The following is a 17,479-nucleotide window of genomic DNA, read 5'->3' as shown; positions in this document are numbered from 1 at the left end:
TAAAACAGCAGGTACCTAGGGTTGTTTTAACCCTTAATGGGTATCTTAGATGCCCTTTGACACATGATCACTGTCTCGATGGTGGCACTTTAATTACACAACTAAAAGTAACCCATGCAGCTTAAGGTTTTCTTTTTCATTTTTTTTCTGACTTGGTCAACGTTTTCCTTGAGCATCTTAAACAGAGCTCTGAATTCACTGTATAGCCAACTAGGGGGAGCTTACTGAATATGTATTTATACAGCTCTATAATCGGTATGCGGTGAGCTCCCTCTAGTGGCAGCTGCAGGCAGATTTTTATTTAACTCTATAGCTGTGTAAAGGGAAGTAAGATTTGGAGCTTTATAACCAGAATCTTTAAGGAGTACCACATGGTAGCAATCAATCGTTGCGGTCGTATTATTACTTTTAATTCATATTTGAATATTTCTGCTGAGAAGTTTAGCCGTGGTGTCCGTTATTGAGCTGGAACATGGTGAGCAGTCCTCCATCGCTGGATCTAAGCGTTCCCACTCTTTTCTGTTGTCTTCGCTGTATGTCTGTTTTATTAAATTACTTCGCTCCAGGAGAATAAAGATTTTTGCTGACTTTTTTTCATTTTACCACAAACCTATATTTTGTAGAAGTACAATTTCCCCTTTGTTTAAAAAGCCGATATAAAATCAATTTTATATTGTAGCTCCAGATGGTTGGTTTTTTAATGTTGTAAAAACACCTGGGAAAAGTTTTTTTATTTTCCAGTCTCTGTTACTACAAAAAAGTAGCACAAAGCCAAAATAAGTTTGGCATGTGAACTTAAAAAAAAATCAAAAAATCAAAAGTTGTGAATCGTAAAGTACAATTTATGTATCCAGTCAAGAGAATTGGGAAATATATTACATTTTTTTTTTTTTAATCCGCTTAGTTCAGTGTCTGGACATTGCGACTATTTTTGATTATTTTAAAAATTATAGGGTTTAATTAATTTCATTGAAAAGCCCAAACAGGCGACACAATAAATCATTCAACAATTGTAAAACAAACCAGGTATTAAAACGCCATCATCGTGAATACAAAGAGTCATAATTTAAATATATACTTACAAAGAAAGGGGAAATGAGACAGAGGTGGATGGGGGAGAGAAAGTGGTTTACGTCAGAGCCTACCGTCTAAGGTATACGTCACAAAAAAAAACATATACCTCTGATGCCGTAGGACGAGTTCACATGCTGCAACTTTGTTGCAGAATTTTTAGTAACTGAAAAATTAGTTCCATATACAGTGACTATAAAAAGTCTACACACCCCTGTTAAAATGCCAGGTTTTTGTATGTTACAAAATCAGTACAAGATTAATCATTTCAGAACTTTTTGGACCTTTAATGTGGCCTATAATCTGTACAATTGTATTGAAAAACAAACTGAAATCATTTAGAGGGGAAAAATAAAAATGAACAAAAATGTGGTTGTGTAAATATGCACACCTTTAAAGTAATACTTTGTTTACCCTTTTACTATATGACGGCATTCAGTCTTTTCGGGTAGAAGTTGATCAGCATGGCACATCTTGACTTGGCAATTGTTGCCCACTCTTCCTTGCAAAAGTTCTCCAAATCTGTCAGATTACGAGGGCATCTCCTGTGTACAGCCCTCTTCAGGTCACCCAACAGATTCTCAATGGGATTCAGGGATGGGCTCTGGATTGGCCCATTCCAAAACTTTGATCTTCTGGTGAAGCCATTCTTTTGTGGATTTGGAGGTTTTGCTTTGGGTCGTTGTCGTGCTGAAAGGTGAAATTCCTCTTCTGCTTTTTATCAGTGGCCTGCAGGTTTTGTACCAATATTGACTGATATTTGGAACAGATCAGAATTCCCTTCACCATGACAAGTCTCAGTTCCAGCTGCAGAAAAACAGCCCCAAAGCATAATGCTGCCCCCACCGTGCTCCATAATGCTGCCCCCACCGTGCTCCATAATGCTGCCCCCACCGTGCTCCATAATGCTGCCCCCACCGTGCTCCATAATGCTGCCCCCACCGTGCTCCATAATGCTGCCCCCACCGTGCTCCATAATGCTGCCCCCACCGTGCTCCATAATGCTGCCCCCACCGTGCCCCACTGTGGGTATGGTTCTTCTGGTGATGTGCAGTGTTGGCTTTGCACCAAACATAACTTTTGGAATTATGGCCAAAACGTTCAAACTTGTTCTCATCAGACCATAACACGTTTTCCCACGTGCTTCTGGCAGACTTGAAGTTGCAAAACATAGCCAGGCTTGGATGTTTTTTTTTGTTAAAGGCTTCAATCCTGCCACCCTTCCCCACAGCCCAGACATATAAAGCATACGGGAGATTGTCACATGCACTACACAAGTACCTGCCAGAATGTCCTACATCTCCTTTAATGATGCTGTAGGCCTCTTGGTAGCCTCCCGGACCAATTTTAGTATTTTCATAACGTTTTGAGAGACGTCCAGTTCTTGGTAATGTCACTGTTATGCCAAATGTAATCCAGAATCAGAACTCAGAATCACTTTAAATAATGGCAGCTGTGTATTGATTACTATTTAACATTAGTTTAATTGTGGTTGGCTAATTCTGAACACAACCACATCCCCAATTATAAGAGGGTGTTCACACTTATGCAACCACATTATTGTAGTTTTTGTTTTTATTATTCCCCTCTAATTTGTTTGTTTTTCAATGGAATTGTACAGATTATGGGTCACATTAAAGGTGGAAAAAGTTCTGAAATTATTCATCTTGTACTGACTTTGTAACATGCAAAAAATCTTTTTTTTTTTTTAAAGCTCCGTTTCACACAATCCGAATACAGATGCAGATCCAGGCCTGACGATGGGTCTCATGATCTGGACAAACAGCATGTAGGGACCTCGTACACTCTTAGTCCAAAAAAAGTAAATGGAGCGGTCACCACGCATGCGCACTACTGCTCCATTCACACAGGGGACTCGGGGACCCCTGTTGAGTTCTTTTTACATTGAGTACATCTGGACACTGCAATTTTTCCACTGCAATGAAACGCAACTTAAAAACACAAGAAAATAAGCGTTAACCTGTTCATCAAACTGAATCTAAAGGGCTTAATAGTGTTTTCCAGTGGCATATGCTGTGTTTTTATGAGCTATGACTCAAATTATAGCCCATGTTATAATATATTACACGCCTCACATCTAATATATTACTATAAATACCGTCTCAACAGTCTGACTACATCTCAAGGCCCAAAGTACTTTACCAACATTTAGAAGTCGTAAAACATATTTATAATCTTACCTCATATAGGGAGACATTAATAGGAATGTTATTTCATGCGTTTTATTATTTCTTATATTCGATAATGTTTTTACCCCATGATTAGTTAAACAGAAGGCCGTCTGTGCCAGCTCAAACCATAAAATAGTTTTTACGGCTTATTTTCATATTCATACCAGAAGGTCTTATTTAAATTCATATTCAGCCCAAAAATTGAATGTTTCAAATTTCCACTTTTCTAGAAAACCTTAAATGGTCGGACTTTTAAACAAATTTTGCATAAATTAATAGTACTAGCAAATATAAGAAACTTGTAATCGATCTTAGTGAAAAAATCTCTCCACTTTTCAGCCCCATCCAACTGTCCACTCTGAATTTACTGCAATTTCTGTCTCAAGATGAAACTATCAGCTCACTGAGGGTTCAGGTTACAACTGCCCATAGAAGTCTATGGGGATAGGGAGAAGGGAACAGGTAAGAGTGGCAGAGACGCTGATGCTTCTAGAAGGTGTTAGATCTCACCCCAGTGCTGGATTCGCAGCTACACTGCTTAGTACTGCTGTTTGAGGGTGTGCTGCAAAGAAAAGCCAAAGCAGGATGTTCTCTTCCCTGGGTGTGCCGTGTATAGAAGATATGCAATTAGGCCCCATCGACTCTCAGGCAAAACTGAATGGGAGAGAGCCTTCCTCACGTATGACCGCTTATTCTAAAAAGTCAACTGAAAGGTTAGGTATGCTTTAAAGGGGCTTCATCATTTCAGCTGACCACTACAGGACAGTCTCATGGGATCCCCAGTAAATAACTGGCGGTGGAAGCTTTGACTAGAGAAATGTATTACAAAACGGACGTTCTATTAAATGGAGGTGTCGAGTCTGCCAGAACGGGGGCCGATATTACAAATCGACCCCATTCTAGCTCAGAGAGGGGTCCCGAGTGGGGGACCGTTCTCTGAGGTCTGTGCCCTAATAGGGCATAAGGATGGGCTGTTTTCATGAGACTACACCATTTTAATACCTTTAGATCACCTGGTTGGCTATGGTTGCTGAAGGGGAAATGTATGCATGGCCTGCCAGAGCTTACAGCGTTCAGGTGAGCTGCGAGGTAGCTGTTTTTAGAGAAGGGGTTCACTTGAGTAGTTCTCCATTTTTCAGATGGCAAAATTCTTGCACATTCGATAATGTTTTAGGATTAATTTGTAAACCACTTTTATGCTTGACCATTGCTGGTACACATCAGATCTGCACGTTAAGAGGAATTTCACTTACATTCTTTAGGGCCCTTTTACATGGGCAAATGAGTTCTTATAAATGCTCATTCCTGACCATTGCTCGTTCATCAGCTGATCGTGTCATTTATGCAGCAAGAAATAATGTCTGCAGCACATCTCCCTGTGTAGACCGGAAGATGTGCTGCCAATGTGACGAGCGATCGGCAGGTACCCCATACATTACTGATCACTGCTCCTTGTGATTAACTAGCTGCCTCGTTGATCGACGCTTATTTTCACGGCTCATATCCGGCCGTGTAAAAGGACCTTAGTTGAGGTTTGTGAGATTTATCTCCCTTTTGATTCTTAAAACAAATCTCCTGCAACACCCTGTAAAGTTAATGGGTCACTATGAAAGCATTTCTGTACAATTTCAGAAGACAAAGGAAATGTAAGTGGATGATACAATGCTGCGCTGGTGACCTGGTATCCGTTTGTTCGCTGCTGTCCAGACTTTGAGATGGTCAGCAGATCCCGTGAAAAGTGACGCATTGTATGTGTTCGTCTGAGGCGGGTTGGAAAGTTCCCGGTCTCCTCTAGCGTTTTGGTTTTGCAAAAATGTTGCTTCTTGTTTTTCTATAAAGTTTTTTTTTAGTTTTTTTATGGGATCGCAGTATCTAGGTGGTTTCGGACGTTGTGTTGTACTCATCGCTTCAGAACCATTATTAATCTCGGGAGCAATTCTCCAACTTTCTTTCTGTTCACAAGCACATAGATTTCCTTAATACTTTTATTTTCAGCTGGTTTTAGTAATCTATCTTCTCTAAACCAAGCACTGCTGGGAGTGCAGTCATTGTAACCTTTGCACGTTGACTGCAGTCTCGGGATGTTGGTCTGGCACGCACAATGGCTTTCTCTAACTCTAACCGTTTCACCTTTTATTGCCGCAGTGATGTTGTTTTGTTTTTTTTTTTGTTTTTTTTCAATGCTGCTACTCTTTGACACCATGCGGCATATTCTTGTCTTGTTTCTGTAGAGGGAGAATACATTAAGATGTTTATGCGAGGCCGACCAATCACAATGTTCATTCCTTCCGACGTGGAAAGCTATGAAGACATAAGGACAGAGCTGTCCCCAGAGAAATTAAAGCTGGAGTGGGTGTATCCTTTTATTTGATAAATATGATGTGCCCGGTAGATGATAGACCGAATCTGCAAAAAAAAAAAAAAGGCCGATTACTTTTTCCCACCGTGCCGTAGTTGCAAAGGAATTTGCCCCCTTTCCATGCGTATTGTCATGCTAAATTGTTCCTTTGTGCAAAAAATATATAATCAATTTTATTCTTACATGTACAAGGCACATGTCAGAAGATTAAATCGGTGGAGGCCTACGCTCGGAGATCCCTGCGATAAAGTTTATAATGAAAGGGGCGCAGGTACTCACCAGAGCCTCTATTGGCTTTACTTAGACTGACGCTTTTCGGGCATAGAGTAAAATTGTCCCTCTTAACTTAAAGGGTTTTCCCAGAATTATAAATTCTCACCTGAGTTTCTGATTGTTGGCAACCTCGCCAATCGTGAGAACGGGTTTTGAACCCCCATATCCTTCTCACTGCACCTTCCACTCTGGGGAGGATTCTAAATGGAGCGGCGCTCGAGCATGCGCTGCCGATCCATTCAATGTCTGAGAATAACGGAAACATCTAAGCGCTGTGCTTTTGTTTACTTTCTACCCAAAGACTTACTGGAGTGGCCGTGTGCATTGGTCGAGCAATGGGGAGTTACCAGTGAGTTTGGGACCCCCGTTATTACTATAGGTGGGGCTGCCAGCGATCAGAAAATGATCACTTCTCCTCTAGATAGATGATCATTTGCTTCTCCGATAACCCCTATAACTGGGTTCACCACTTTTAGCAGAAACCTTGCAACCCAACTCTTCCTATTTGATACAAGTCTATACCATGAGCACTGGATATGTTTAGGCGTATGAAATGGGGTCAGAACAAATAAGGTTCTAAGAAGTTACCACATCCTTTATGCTACTGTAATTTTTTTGTTTTTATCTTTCTTCACTTTGGTGTCTTTACCTTAACAGAATATTGTAAAGATATGGTTATCGTGGTAGAGACTGTCGCGCTAATGTTTACCTCCTCCCTACTGGAGAAATTGTGTATTTCATCGCATCTGTTGTAGTACTGTTCAACTATGACGAAAGAACTCAACGGCATTATCTGGGTCATACAGATTGTGTTAAATGGTAAGCGGTCTTTCATTCTTTTGCACAATTCGCATGGTGTACTGCTTTTTTCTCTCTCTCATTAGACGGTTTTACCAAGACTGGAAAAACATAACTTTTCTTCCAGAAACATCACCACACCTGTCCATGGGTTGCATCTGGTATTGCAGCTAGACTCCATAGAAGTTAATAGAAGCTGCATTACCACACTCAACCTGTGGACAGTTGTGGCACTGTATCTAGATAAAAGCAGCGATGGTTCATGCCAACGAGTGTGTGCTTTTTGGACAATCGTTCTGTGTGCCTTATCGTGAACCCGATTTTCCACTAGGATGCTGTATAGAAGACAGATTTTACATAGAGAATAGGTTTAGCCCTTCAAGTAGAGATGTTCTTGCTGTCCTTGCTATAGATCCTGTGTATACATGAAAACCGCTGACACTGTCTTTTGTTTCTGCAAAGACCATTTTGTCCATCTTGATGATTTTTTTTCTTTATATATTGCTTGGTGCAGTATCGCTCTCCATCCAGACAAAATCAGAATCGCCACAGGACAGATTGCAGGAGTGGACAAGGATGGAAGGGTAATAATCACATTCCCTGACCCTTAGTAAATCTGCCTTTACTTAATCTAGCTTGTTTTCCTGTTACACTTTTGTATTTTACAATATATCACAATTTATACGTAGTGTGTGTGTGTGTGTGTGTATATATGTATTTTTGTGGCATGCTCTTGTGATAATACTAATACGACTAGATTTTCCTTTACATATCAGTACTGCTTTCCTTGTAGCCGTAGGTGTATTTATAGGTTTTTATATCTGACAATCACACATACTAATCCCTTTTGATTTGTATGATTTTCAGCCTCTACAACCTCATGTTAGAGTTTGGGACTCTGTTAGTCTCTCCACGTTGCAAGTCATCGGCCTTGGGACCTTCGAGCGTGGCGTTGGATGCCTGGATTTCTCAAAAGCGGTAAAATTTACTTATATGGCTTCATAAAGTGTTAACTTGTTACAAGCAAACATCACTGGTATAATCTTCTTCGTACTGGTCAGGGTGGTGTAGTCTGGTCTGGTGCATGTATCCCAGTTGTTCTGTTGCTGGGATATATCACACCTATATTTGCTCACTGGTTTACTGATCGTACAGAACATACTGTAATAACAATAGAGATTGTTCTAGGACATGGGTCTTGGACTCTAAGTACTAATAAGGTGTTAATGTGTTTCAGGACTCTGGGGTACATTTGGCAGTGATCGATGACTCCAATGAACATATGTTAACCGTGTGGGATTGGCAAAAGAAGTCAAAAGTAGCTGAAATCAAGGTAATTATTTCAAAACGGAATGAGACTTTTTATATGGTTTGCCGGTTTCTTAGGCTTTTTTGTGCTTTGGGTCCCTGACATTCTGGTCGAGCCTATGAGCCGCTTTATGGAAATATTTGCAGTCTATTGACAACTTTACACTCACTACACAAAACTTACGATCGTGGTTTAAATACGATACTTTATAGTTTCTTTTATTTTTTTATATCAAATTTCATGGACTTCATTCAACAAAAAATAGTTGTGAGCAGTTCGTAAAGATACAACCTTAGCCCCTTCCCGACCGCCCACTGTCTCTTGGAAAAGGCTTATGAGCTCTACAGCGCTCTCATGCTCTAAACAGGACCTGTACTTAGAGTAGCCTCATGAATGCGGCTGGGATCGGAGGAACCTCCGAACCCGTCTATTTAACTCTTTCATTGCCACACTCCGTGACCTAGAAAGAACCCCAGGCCTGTCAGCTCTGTAAGCCTGCTGTTACGGCACATTGCGTTGTCCTAACAGCAGCTCGTGTCATAGGAAGACCGTATAATGTATTCGCATACAAGTATAAAATAAAGTTCTCCCTTCATGGGATTAAAAAAAAGTCAACAAAGTCGTTTAGTCTAAAACATAACACATTAAGTATCTGACTGTAATAACTAAAAAGAAGTAATTGAATAGGTTTAGTGTGAAAACTACACGGAATAAAAAAAAAAAAATGCCAAATGACTTTTGTATGTATGCTGCAAAAATAAATTACAGTAATTTATTTATACCCCCAAACTGCAGGGAAAAATACAAGTTCTCCTGCATAAAACAAAGCCTCATGCAGCCACGTCAATGAGAAAAAAAAGTGATGGGTGCTGAAAGAACAAACAAACATTAAGGCCTTTTCAGGCCCAGTCATTAAGTCATTAAGGGGTTAATCTTGATGACATATTCAGTTTGTAATACAACCAGATAAAGAGGGGCTAGGGAGGTTCTTTAATTATGTAAACTAGTTACCCTGCGAAACAATCCGAGACTGCAGCATTATACCCCCACACCTCTCCTCTCGGTCTTCACTTAGAGAACCTTTCACTAGCCCATACATGTGCAGCTGAGTGCTACCTATCTAGCCACCTCCGTTTTTGAGATGTCGGTGACGTTCTATTTGGCACCAGATATGTAAATGACCTCCTGTACTGTCAGTGGGGTGTTTCTCTTGATGGAAAGGGCAGGGGTGGGGCGCGTGATACTTGGCTCTCTGACACTGTCCAATTGATTTCGAGCTTTGACTACATTTCAGATGTTCACATTGTTAAAGCCAAAAAGTAAACCCCTTTGTCAAATGACATTTGTCCAACAGAAAACTGGGTACAAAATTAAAGGCAAAGCTAATACGTTAGGTCTAGGCCTAAGGGGCGGTGCAGGACACAGGGATTCTGTTTGGTGTTCTTTACATTTGTGTCATGCTCCGCCCTCTCAAGTCCTACACTAGGTATAACAATGTATCCGTTTTGCCCGGAGTGTTCCTTTCAGCTCCGTAGCGTTTCAGAGCATTTTGCTGCTTTTAAGCTTTTCATAAATGGCTTCTCTTACGGATAAAAAGCAATGGGCTTTCTGTAGTACCCATTGGACCGTTTAGTCTACAGCTTCTTTCAGAACTTGTTTGTAGCCAAAAGCCAGGACAGAGGGCGATAGAAGTTGGGGAACGCTTTTTGACCATATGCTACACTCCAGTTTTATCTGCCCCTTTTTTTGACAGCAGTTGGGTATTTGGGGGCAGTTGGTGTACTACCTGTGTGCCACTTTAAAGGGTGCCAGGAGTCCTATTAAACTTGTCAAATGCTATGTAATGAATGTCTGCTGCTGTGAAAATGACGTATTGGTTTATACTTTTGTGTTTTTGACAGACTACGAATGAGGTGGTCCTGGCTGTAGAATTCCATCCAACTGATGCCAACACGATAGTCACCTGTGGGAAATCTCACATATTCTTCTGGACCTGGAGTGGCAACTCTCTTGCAAGAAAACAGGGAATTTTTGGGGTAGGATATAGTTTTTCTTCGTTTTTGAAGCCCTTGGGATCCAGTCTGGGTGAAATATGGTTTAGGCCTACATAAGCCATCCGAGCGCAGACTTATTACTACATGAAGAAAGCGTCTATGGCTCATAATGGCTGAAGATAATCTATTATGAGCCGTCTCTATTATATACATATATTTACAAATTGTTAGTTGTTTTTGCATCATAATTAGTCATCTAGCCCCATCATAAAGGGGTTCTTATAGTTTTCTACATCTTAGAAATATTATAAGAACTGGGATCCGAGCTCGCCTTGCTGTATGCAGACATGGCCTAGTATCTCATTGTTAAAAGAATTGTCCAGAATTGAACAAATGGATCTGCTTTTTTTTTTTCCCCCCGAAACAACCCCTCTTGTTCGTAGGCTGTGCCTGGTATTGCAGCTCCATTCACTTGGACATTATTAAACTGCAATACCAGACACAGCCCATGGGCAAGAGTGGCACTGTCATGGAAAAAAAGACACAATTTTTTAAATTTGTGACCCCCCCCCCCCCCACCTGTTTATTATCTTCTTAAAGTGTAACTTAACAAGCTTTTTTTAAATGTCAGTGACCTGTCAGAAGTTTTGATCAGTGGGGGTCCAAGCACTGAGATGCCCACCGATCGCTACATTGAAGTGCTCGTGTGAGCGCTGTACTGAGTCGTTTCTGATCGGCTTTCCTCGGAGAGGTGCACAGAAAGAAAGTCAGACTCCATGCACGCAACCGTAGTTTTTATCTGTAATTATGGATTTGTAATTACAGATAATCTGCAGACCAGTTAATTTTTATTGGCCACAAACACCTTTTCATATATTTACGGATGCGTCTGGGCCGTAAGAATGTTTCCGCAAAATCTAGAACATGTCCGGAATTGCGGCACGGACTCGCCCATAGAAATCTATGGGTGTGTGCAAAGTTGCGGACAGCTACAGATGTGTAAACGTCCATAATTTTTAAGCGTTGCTATGCCACGGAACTCCCCAAGAAGATGGCGTCTGAGCAATTGTGACCTTTTCAAGAGGTTGGGACATGGTGACATAATTTGTAGCCTTTTTTTTCTTTTTTTTTTTTTTGGCATACCCTTAAATACGGATGCACTACAGACCATATTTGCGGACTGCATGACAGATATGTGGATGACTACGGGGCCATGTTTGCGTATGGTAAAAAAAACCACTACGTTTGTGTGCATGAGGCCCGAGTCTGTTCTTCCGCTTTGTTTAAGTGGTCGGTTAGGGTCTCAGTGCCCAGGCCCTGACAAGTCAAAAGTTTTTCAACGTTTAGTTCGTCTTTAATGAAACAATGACCCTAAACCTACATATCGAGTAGTAGACTAGAGATGCATACATTTATACATTTGGGGTACTTCTCTTGTACTCTGTAGACAGAACCAATCTCCCTCCATTTCCAGAGCTAACCTTTAACTTTCCTTTGCAGAAATACGAGAAACCAAAGTTTGTACAGTGCTTGGCCTTTTTATCCAATGGCGATGTACTTGCCGGAGATTCTGGTGGAGTCATGTTAATATGGAGCAAAACTCCAGTGGAATCGACGGCTGGTAAAGGAGTAAAAGGTAGGCTTCTCCACCCCGGCGTCTGCCTGGATAATCCTTGTAGGTTGACTTGGCCAGCAGCAAGCATTCACACCTGCACTCCTGTATGAGTAATGCCTCTTCTGCTGGAGGGTCCATTATATTATGCCACCAAGGCGGACCAAGAAAGAACACGTCAGATTTACATAATATTGAATAGCGCTAAAAGCCGGGTGTGGTGATAATGTACAGGTTATCCTGAAGGTTGCAGGCTTTTCCCGCTACCACGCCCAACATTTTAATTGCTTTTAAATCCTTGCTTGGCATCCAGCTAAATGTCTCTAATTGTTCTGAAAGCTCAAGCAATTATTTGTAGTCATCATATGGCTGAGTCATTAGGTGTATTACCCACTCTTAATATCATTAATATGCCTGGCACACGCTAAAGAGCTCATCATGCAACGCTACACGTGGTGAGTCTGTGCCTTGGACTTTCTCATGTTTTGATTTGTTATGACATTGATGGAGCAGACCTGGATAGGTAATAATATGAAAGTATAAGATTTGTGTATTTTAGGTACATAAAACACTGGAAAACCCATAAATGAGTGATTACATAATTATTCAGTATGCAGTTGAGCAGTGGTGTCCAACCTGTGGCTCTGCAGCTGATGTGAAACGAACTCCCTGCGAACACCGGAGAGCCGCATGTGGCCTACCACTGTAGTACAGGAACATTTGACAACTTTTACAGTCTTGAGTTTGTGTTAATAGGTGTTCTTTGAGGAGGCAGATTCAAAGTTGTCCGTTGATAATGGTTGGGAGAAACTCTTGGCTTGAGTGAGGATGAATGCCATGGCCATAGCGTGCCGACGTCAATCCTGAGCAAGGTGCGGAGTTGAGCAGGCTAAAGAGCAGGAGCATTTGCGGGGGAAACTGGCTGCCCAAGTGGCACTTGCAGAGTCATTTGCATATGGCTATGAAGTGGTTTATCTGGACAAATGTATACAAATTTAACTAAACGTATGCGAGCACATCCTTACAGAGGCTCTGTCACCACATAAGTGCCCTGTCTCCTACATAAGAAGATCCGTGCTATAATGTAGGTGACAGCAGTGCTTTTTATTTAGAAAAACGATCTATTTTTAACACGTTAGGAGCGACTTTAGCTTTATGCTAATTCGTTTCTTAATGCCCAAGTGGGCGTGTTTTTACTTTGGTCAGCGTCATACACTCCTCTCCACAACGCCCACTTGGTCTAAAGTAAAAACACGCCCAGTTGGGTATTAAGAAAGTAATTCGCATAAAGCTAAAATCGCTCCTAACGTGGTAAAAGTAGATCGTTTTTCTAAATAAAAAGCATTACTGTCACCTACATTACAGCGCCGATCTCCTTATGTAGGAGACAGGGCACTTATAATGTGGTGACAGAGCCTCTTTAAACAAGACCTGGGGCCAGTTTGGTAGACAAACAGCAGCTGACAGGTGCCCTTTAAAATCTTCTTGATTTTAGGAGATTGTGTAACTGTTAATTTTTCTACTTTTTAAAGCGGTCCCCCAGGAATGGGGCTGTTTTTCATACTAACCTATCCACAGAATAGGTCATCAATATATGATCAGTGGGGGTCCGACACATGGACCCTGCACCGATCAACTGTTATGGCTGCCTCCGTACACTGGAAATTATGCAGAGGTCCGTGCCGAATGTAGACCACTCCGCTTACAGTATGGCGTCCGTGCTGCAGTACTTCATGTGAGTAGGAGCAGAGCTTCAGCACGGCCGCTTTAGTGTACGGAGCCTTCTGCTTCCGGCACGGCCCCTGCATAACTTCCGGTGTCTTCAGATCCCAATCAATTCTGTGGAATCCACCTATAAAACATGTTCTACTTACAACCAGCTTTATCTATACATAAAATGTAAACTTCCTGTAGGACGAGATAAATAATTTTAAGTATCATTGCAAAATAAGAAGTTGAAGTCCATTTCTCCCTCATAATAAAGGAACGGACCACCCAGCTGCAAGTCTGACCGTTACATATTATATTGCAATGTGAAGGCTTAAAAGCATTAAATAGCTTTTCACAATGTCCCTTCGCTGCGAGATCCCATAATCGCATTGTAGTAATCATATCTGCCGGGGTTTGAAGCAGTCAATCCTTTTCTCATTATTTGCACTGAATTCACTAATCTCTCCTGCAATCTCCTTCTTACCACAAGAACATTTTGTCGTTGGGATTTGCCCACCAGACCAGTGTGATAAACAGCAGCACAGTCCCTGCGTTATGAATGCCATGGCTCCGGGTGCAGAGGATCAGGCAGCGGAGAGCCATTAGTCCGTTCCAGAGGAATTTTCTGAATGCCGGCGCTTCCTGTTTTGCTCTGCATTCCCTAAAATCAAAACACCGTAAAACCCATCCCTGAGGTTCGGCATTTCTTTCCAAATCCCCCAGGATTACAATTTAATACTAATTTAATCAAGAAATGGCAAACAAAACCTGAATCTATTGTTTCCAGGCTCCGGAAATGAACACCAGCAGATCTGAAGTCATCCACAATAAGAAGGGAAAGGGGAAAGTGTTTGTTTTCAGTTATGGGTCAGATGTAGAGTTCATATAATAGATTTACTCTCTATTCTTACATTATAGGGGGGGGGGCAGCTCTTGTGTGGCCCCATTAGTACTTATCCTGTGGGGTTCTGAAATGCTCTGATGCGGGAATTAGTAGGATTGCCTTGTTTGCCTGCATTGCCAAAATATACTATTGGGTTTCTATTGGATGCAATAAAGGCTGCGCTTCTGCATTGCAATTTGTTTTCTTATCCAGGTACGAAATTATATGGGACATCCAATAGAGATCTGATGGTTTAGGCCTGTGCAGATTATGTTGCATTATTTGTATAGCACCCAACATATTGCAGGGAGAACCCCGTTTTAAAGGGGATATCTCCCAATAGGAACCCCTGTTCATGTACCCTGTTAGAGCATATGGATGTCATACAAGGGGTTCCCACACCCGAGACCACCATCTGAGCCATCAACAAACGGCGTCGCTCCAGCAGACCCAAGTATGTGGTCCGCCATTCGTTCAATTAGGGCGCATGTAATACTACGTTTGCCCTGTTGTGGCCTCTAGGGGACCCAGCATGTCCGTGCGTTACACAGATAGTCCATTGTTTTTAATGAGTACTTAATTTTTCCTGTGGCGGCGCTTCAGGGGATTTGAACACTGAAAGGGGGGAAAATTTAAATGTCACCTGGTATTGCTAGGTTTATATCTGTATTTTTAATAAAGTATAATATGCGTTACAGCTTGAAGCACTAGATTAATTCAATATCACCCAAAGTATGTCACAAGCTTCTTCGTTATTGCTACCAATTAAAACCACAAAGGATTTTTGCCGCCTGCAGCTGAACGTCAGCAAATTGTGGCAATAAGGAAGAGCTGTGTCTGCTATAAAATATTGTATAAAATGTAATTAGAGGAAAGTTCTATTGATTTCCAACTCTTCATGTTGCTTTGATCGGGTCCTCCCTTGGATATTGAGACTCCTACGGGAGACCCATCAAGGAAGTAGGGAGATTTCAAGCAGTGATTTATAATAAGAAAAAAAAAAAAAATTAATCTAAAGTGCTGTTCACATAGCTGCCCTGTAACGTCCAGAAAGAGTTTAGAAGATATTTCTGATCTGTTTCTGTATTTTGTCCCTCGTCAACACGAAGTAGGGTTCTTATTTGCGAATTGAAGTGCAATCTCACTTTAGGAAAATCTGCAGAAACTGATTTCAGGCAATGGTCCATGGGAAAAGGATGTAACAAGCTTCTCTCACAGGCAGAAAACCTCACGTAACTAATTAGAACCCGAATCTCTGCTGATGAGGCTAAAAAGGCCAAGACCGTTTTGTCCATTGGGTGTTTTTCGGCAGAGCATCAGATTTCTTCTGAAGACATATCTATTAATACTCTGTGCGGCACACCTGTGTGGTATTTTAGTATATTGTGATATGTCTCAACATGGTGCACACTGAGCTTTCTACTTGACGCAGCTCGTCGCCACTTTTCTATGCAGGAGAGTGATTGAAAGGTTTTAGTAAAGTCGCCTCACTGGGTAACTTTCAATCCACGCTCCTTATGATTTTTGTTCAATTTTGAGACACGAAAAAGTGATGAGTTTATAAATGACGTAGTAATCTAGTCTGTGTACAGAGATGTATTTCACATGATCGTGTCTTCGCTATATAAGAAGTATGTGTCTGTTTTCAGGAGTCTACCAAATTAGCAAGCAAATCAAAGCTCATGATGGCAGCGTGTTCACACTGTGCCAAATGAGGAACGGGATGATGCTCACCGGAGGCGGGAAGGACCGGAAAGTCATACTGTGGGATCATAATCTTAACCCAGAGAGGGAGATTGAGGTAAGACCGGACGTCCCTGCTACTACGTGGTGGTATTTGTGTACAGGCAGTGACGGTGCACACTGGCTCCAGGATCACTAGGGGAGCAGGTGAAGACGGGACAATGGAGACGTAATGGACGCCCGTACTTCATTTAAAGGTGTAGGCCATGCTGGAAACATCGTGATTCAAGTCACGTGGGCAGCTCCTAGTTGTGATGTGAAATGCTACAGGAATATGGTCGATTTTATGATCTCTGCATATGGTGATTGCAGTCTTCAAGTCACCTACTTCCTTAATGGGACTCTGTCACGCACATACTCACTGAGGGCAGCATAATGTAGTGACACACTCTGATTTCAGCGGTCTGTAACTTCTCTGCAAGTAATAAGCGGTTTCTGAGGATCTTACATAAGAGTCCAGGCAGTGTTGGCTGAGATGAGTCCGCAGTATCCATGAGCTGTTAGCTCTGCCCACTCTGGCTAGCCCCACCCACTATTTGCTTGTTCCGCCCACTCTAAGCTGATTTACATGTGGCCCCCTACTACTGTATATAGGGAGACGGCTGTCAGTCAGCAGGGAGTGCGTGGAGCTAGCAGCAGCTCATGAATACTCAAGTCATATCTCTGCCGATGCTTATGTTCCTATAAACTGCTTCACATTAGCAGATAAGTGATCGTTGAAATCTGCTTGTCCGACTACATCATTCTGCCCTCTGTGAGGACAGCGTAAAATGCACGATCGGTTCCCTTTAAGCCAGTCTAGCGATCAGCTTGTCTTGCGTTTCCCTACAGTGGCCACTGCAGGAGAAAGTTAGTATTACAAGTTAGCCGTTCAAGTGAATAACCAACCTTGTAATACATGGTAGAGCAGCCAGTCAATGACTGCTGAGAGGGTTGGGGGAGCGCTCCCCACATGAATACTGTAGACTCATACCGGAGTCCATGGTATTCTATAATGGCTCCTATTCGTCTGACCCTTTTTTTATTTTTTTCTCTTATGCCACTTGGGCTAATAGGAGAGTGGACCTGTCCTATACTTTGCGGTCCATAAACAAGAGAGCCTATTATGCTGGCAGATTGGTTTATATGTAATAACTTGTATGTATGGTGTTATATTATAATGTCTGTATGGTGCAACCTTCTATTCAAATCCACAATGATATTTGAGTTCCAATTGTGCGTCTATTTATTTTATTTTTTTCCCCAGTGAAGTTTTTTTTAAACGGCAGTCGAACATCTTTCAACCATTTATATAAATACTTTTTAGCCAAAAGATTACATTCTTTATAATCATAAGAAGCTTTTCTCCCAATTAGAAAATGACTTACTTACAATGTTTGGAAATGACTTTTAGGAAGTCCACGTAAGCTCCAGATTATATGAGGACATGTTCCCAGGCTTCGTACTCATTCTGAATCATATACTTTTCATTGAATCCTTCATTACTGGTTTATTCATTGATCTACTGGTGGGCAGTCCCCAAACGTAAAGATTGT

The 17,479-nt window shown here is 41.6% G+C and overlaps 1 protein-coding gene across 6 annotated transcripts in view; it reads left to right on the top strand.

Moving 5' to 3' along the window:
- The window catches only part of EML4 (EMAP like 4), a 161,715-nt gene that overhangs the window by 98,358 nt on the left and 45,878 nt on the right, over positions 1-17,479 (top strand). For all 6 annotated transcript variants that reach the window (XM_075863253.1, XM_075863252.1, XM_075863251.1 and 3 more), the window contains 8 exons: positions 5,495-5,618; positions 6,565-6,714; positions 7,208-7,277; positions 7,561-7,671; positions 7,931-8,026; positions 9,904-10,038; positions 11,497-11,632; positions 15,851-16,002. In XM_075863253.1, coding sequence (XP_075719368.1) covers positions 5,495-5,618; positions 6,565-6,714; positions 7,208-7,277; positions 7,561-7,671; positions 7,931-8,026; positions 9,904-10,038; positions 11,497-11,632; positions 15,851-16,002 — 974 coding nt within the window. The remainder of the gene's footprint in view (positions 1-5,494; positions 5,619-6,564; positions 6,715-7,207; positions 7,278-7,560; positions 7,672-7,930; positions 8,027-9,903; positions 10,039-11,496; positions 11,633-15,850; positions 16,003-17,479) is intronic.

The sequence above is a fragment of the Rhinoderma darwinii genome, chromosome 4 (assembly GCF_050947455.1).
Source record: "Rhinoderma darwinii isolate aRhiDar2 chromosome 4, aRhiDar2.hap1, whole genome shotgun sequence".
Taxonomy (NCBI): Eukaryota; Metazoa; Chordata; class Amphibia; order Anura; family Rhinodermatidae; genus Rhinoderma; species Rhinoderma darwinii.
Note: the sequence above shows the minus strand (reverse complement) of the source record. Positions and strands in the feature narration are given on the sequence as shown.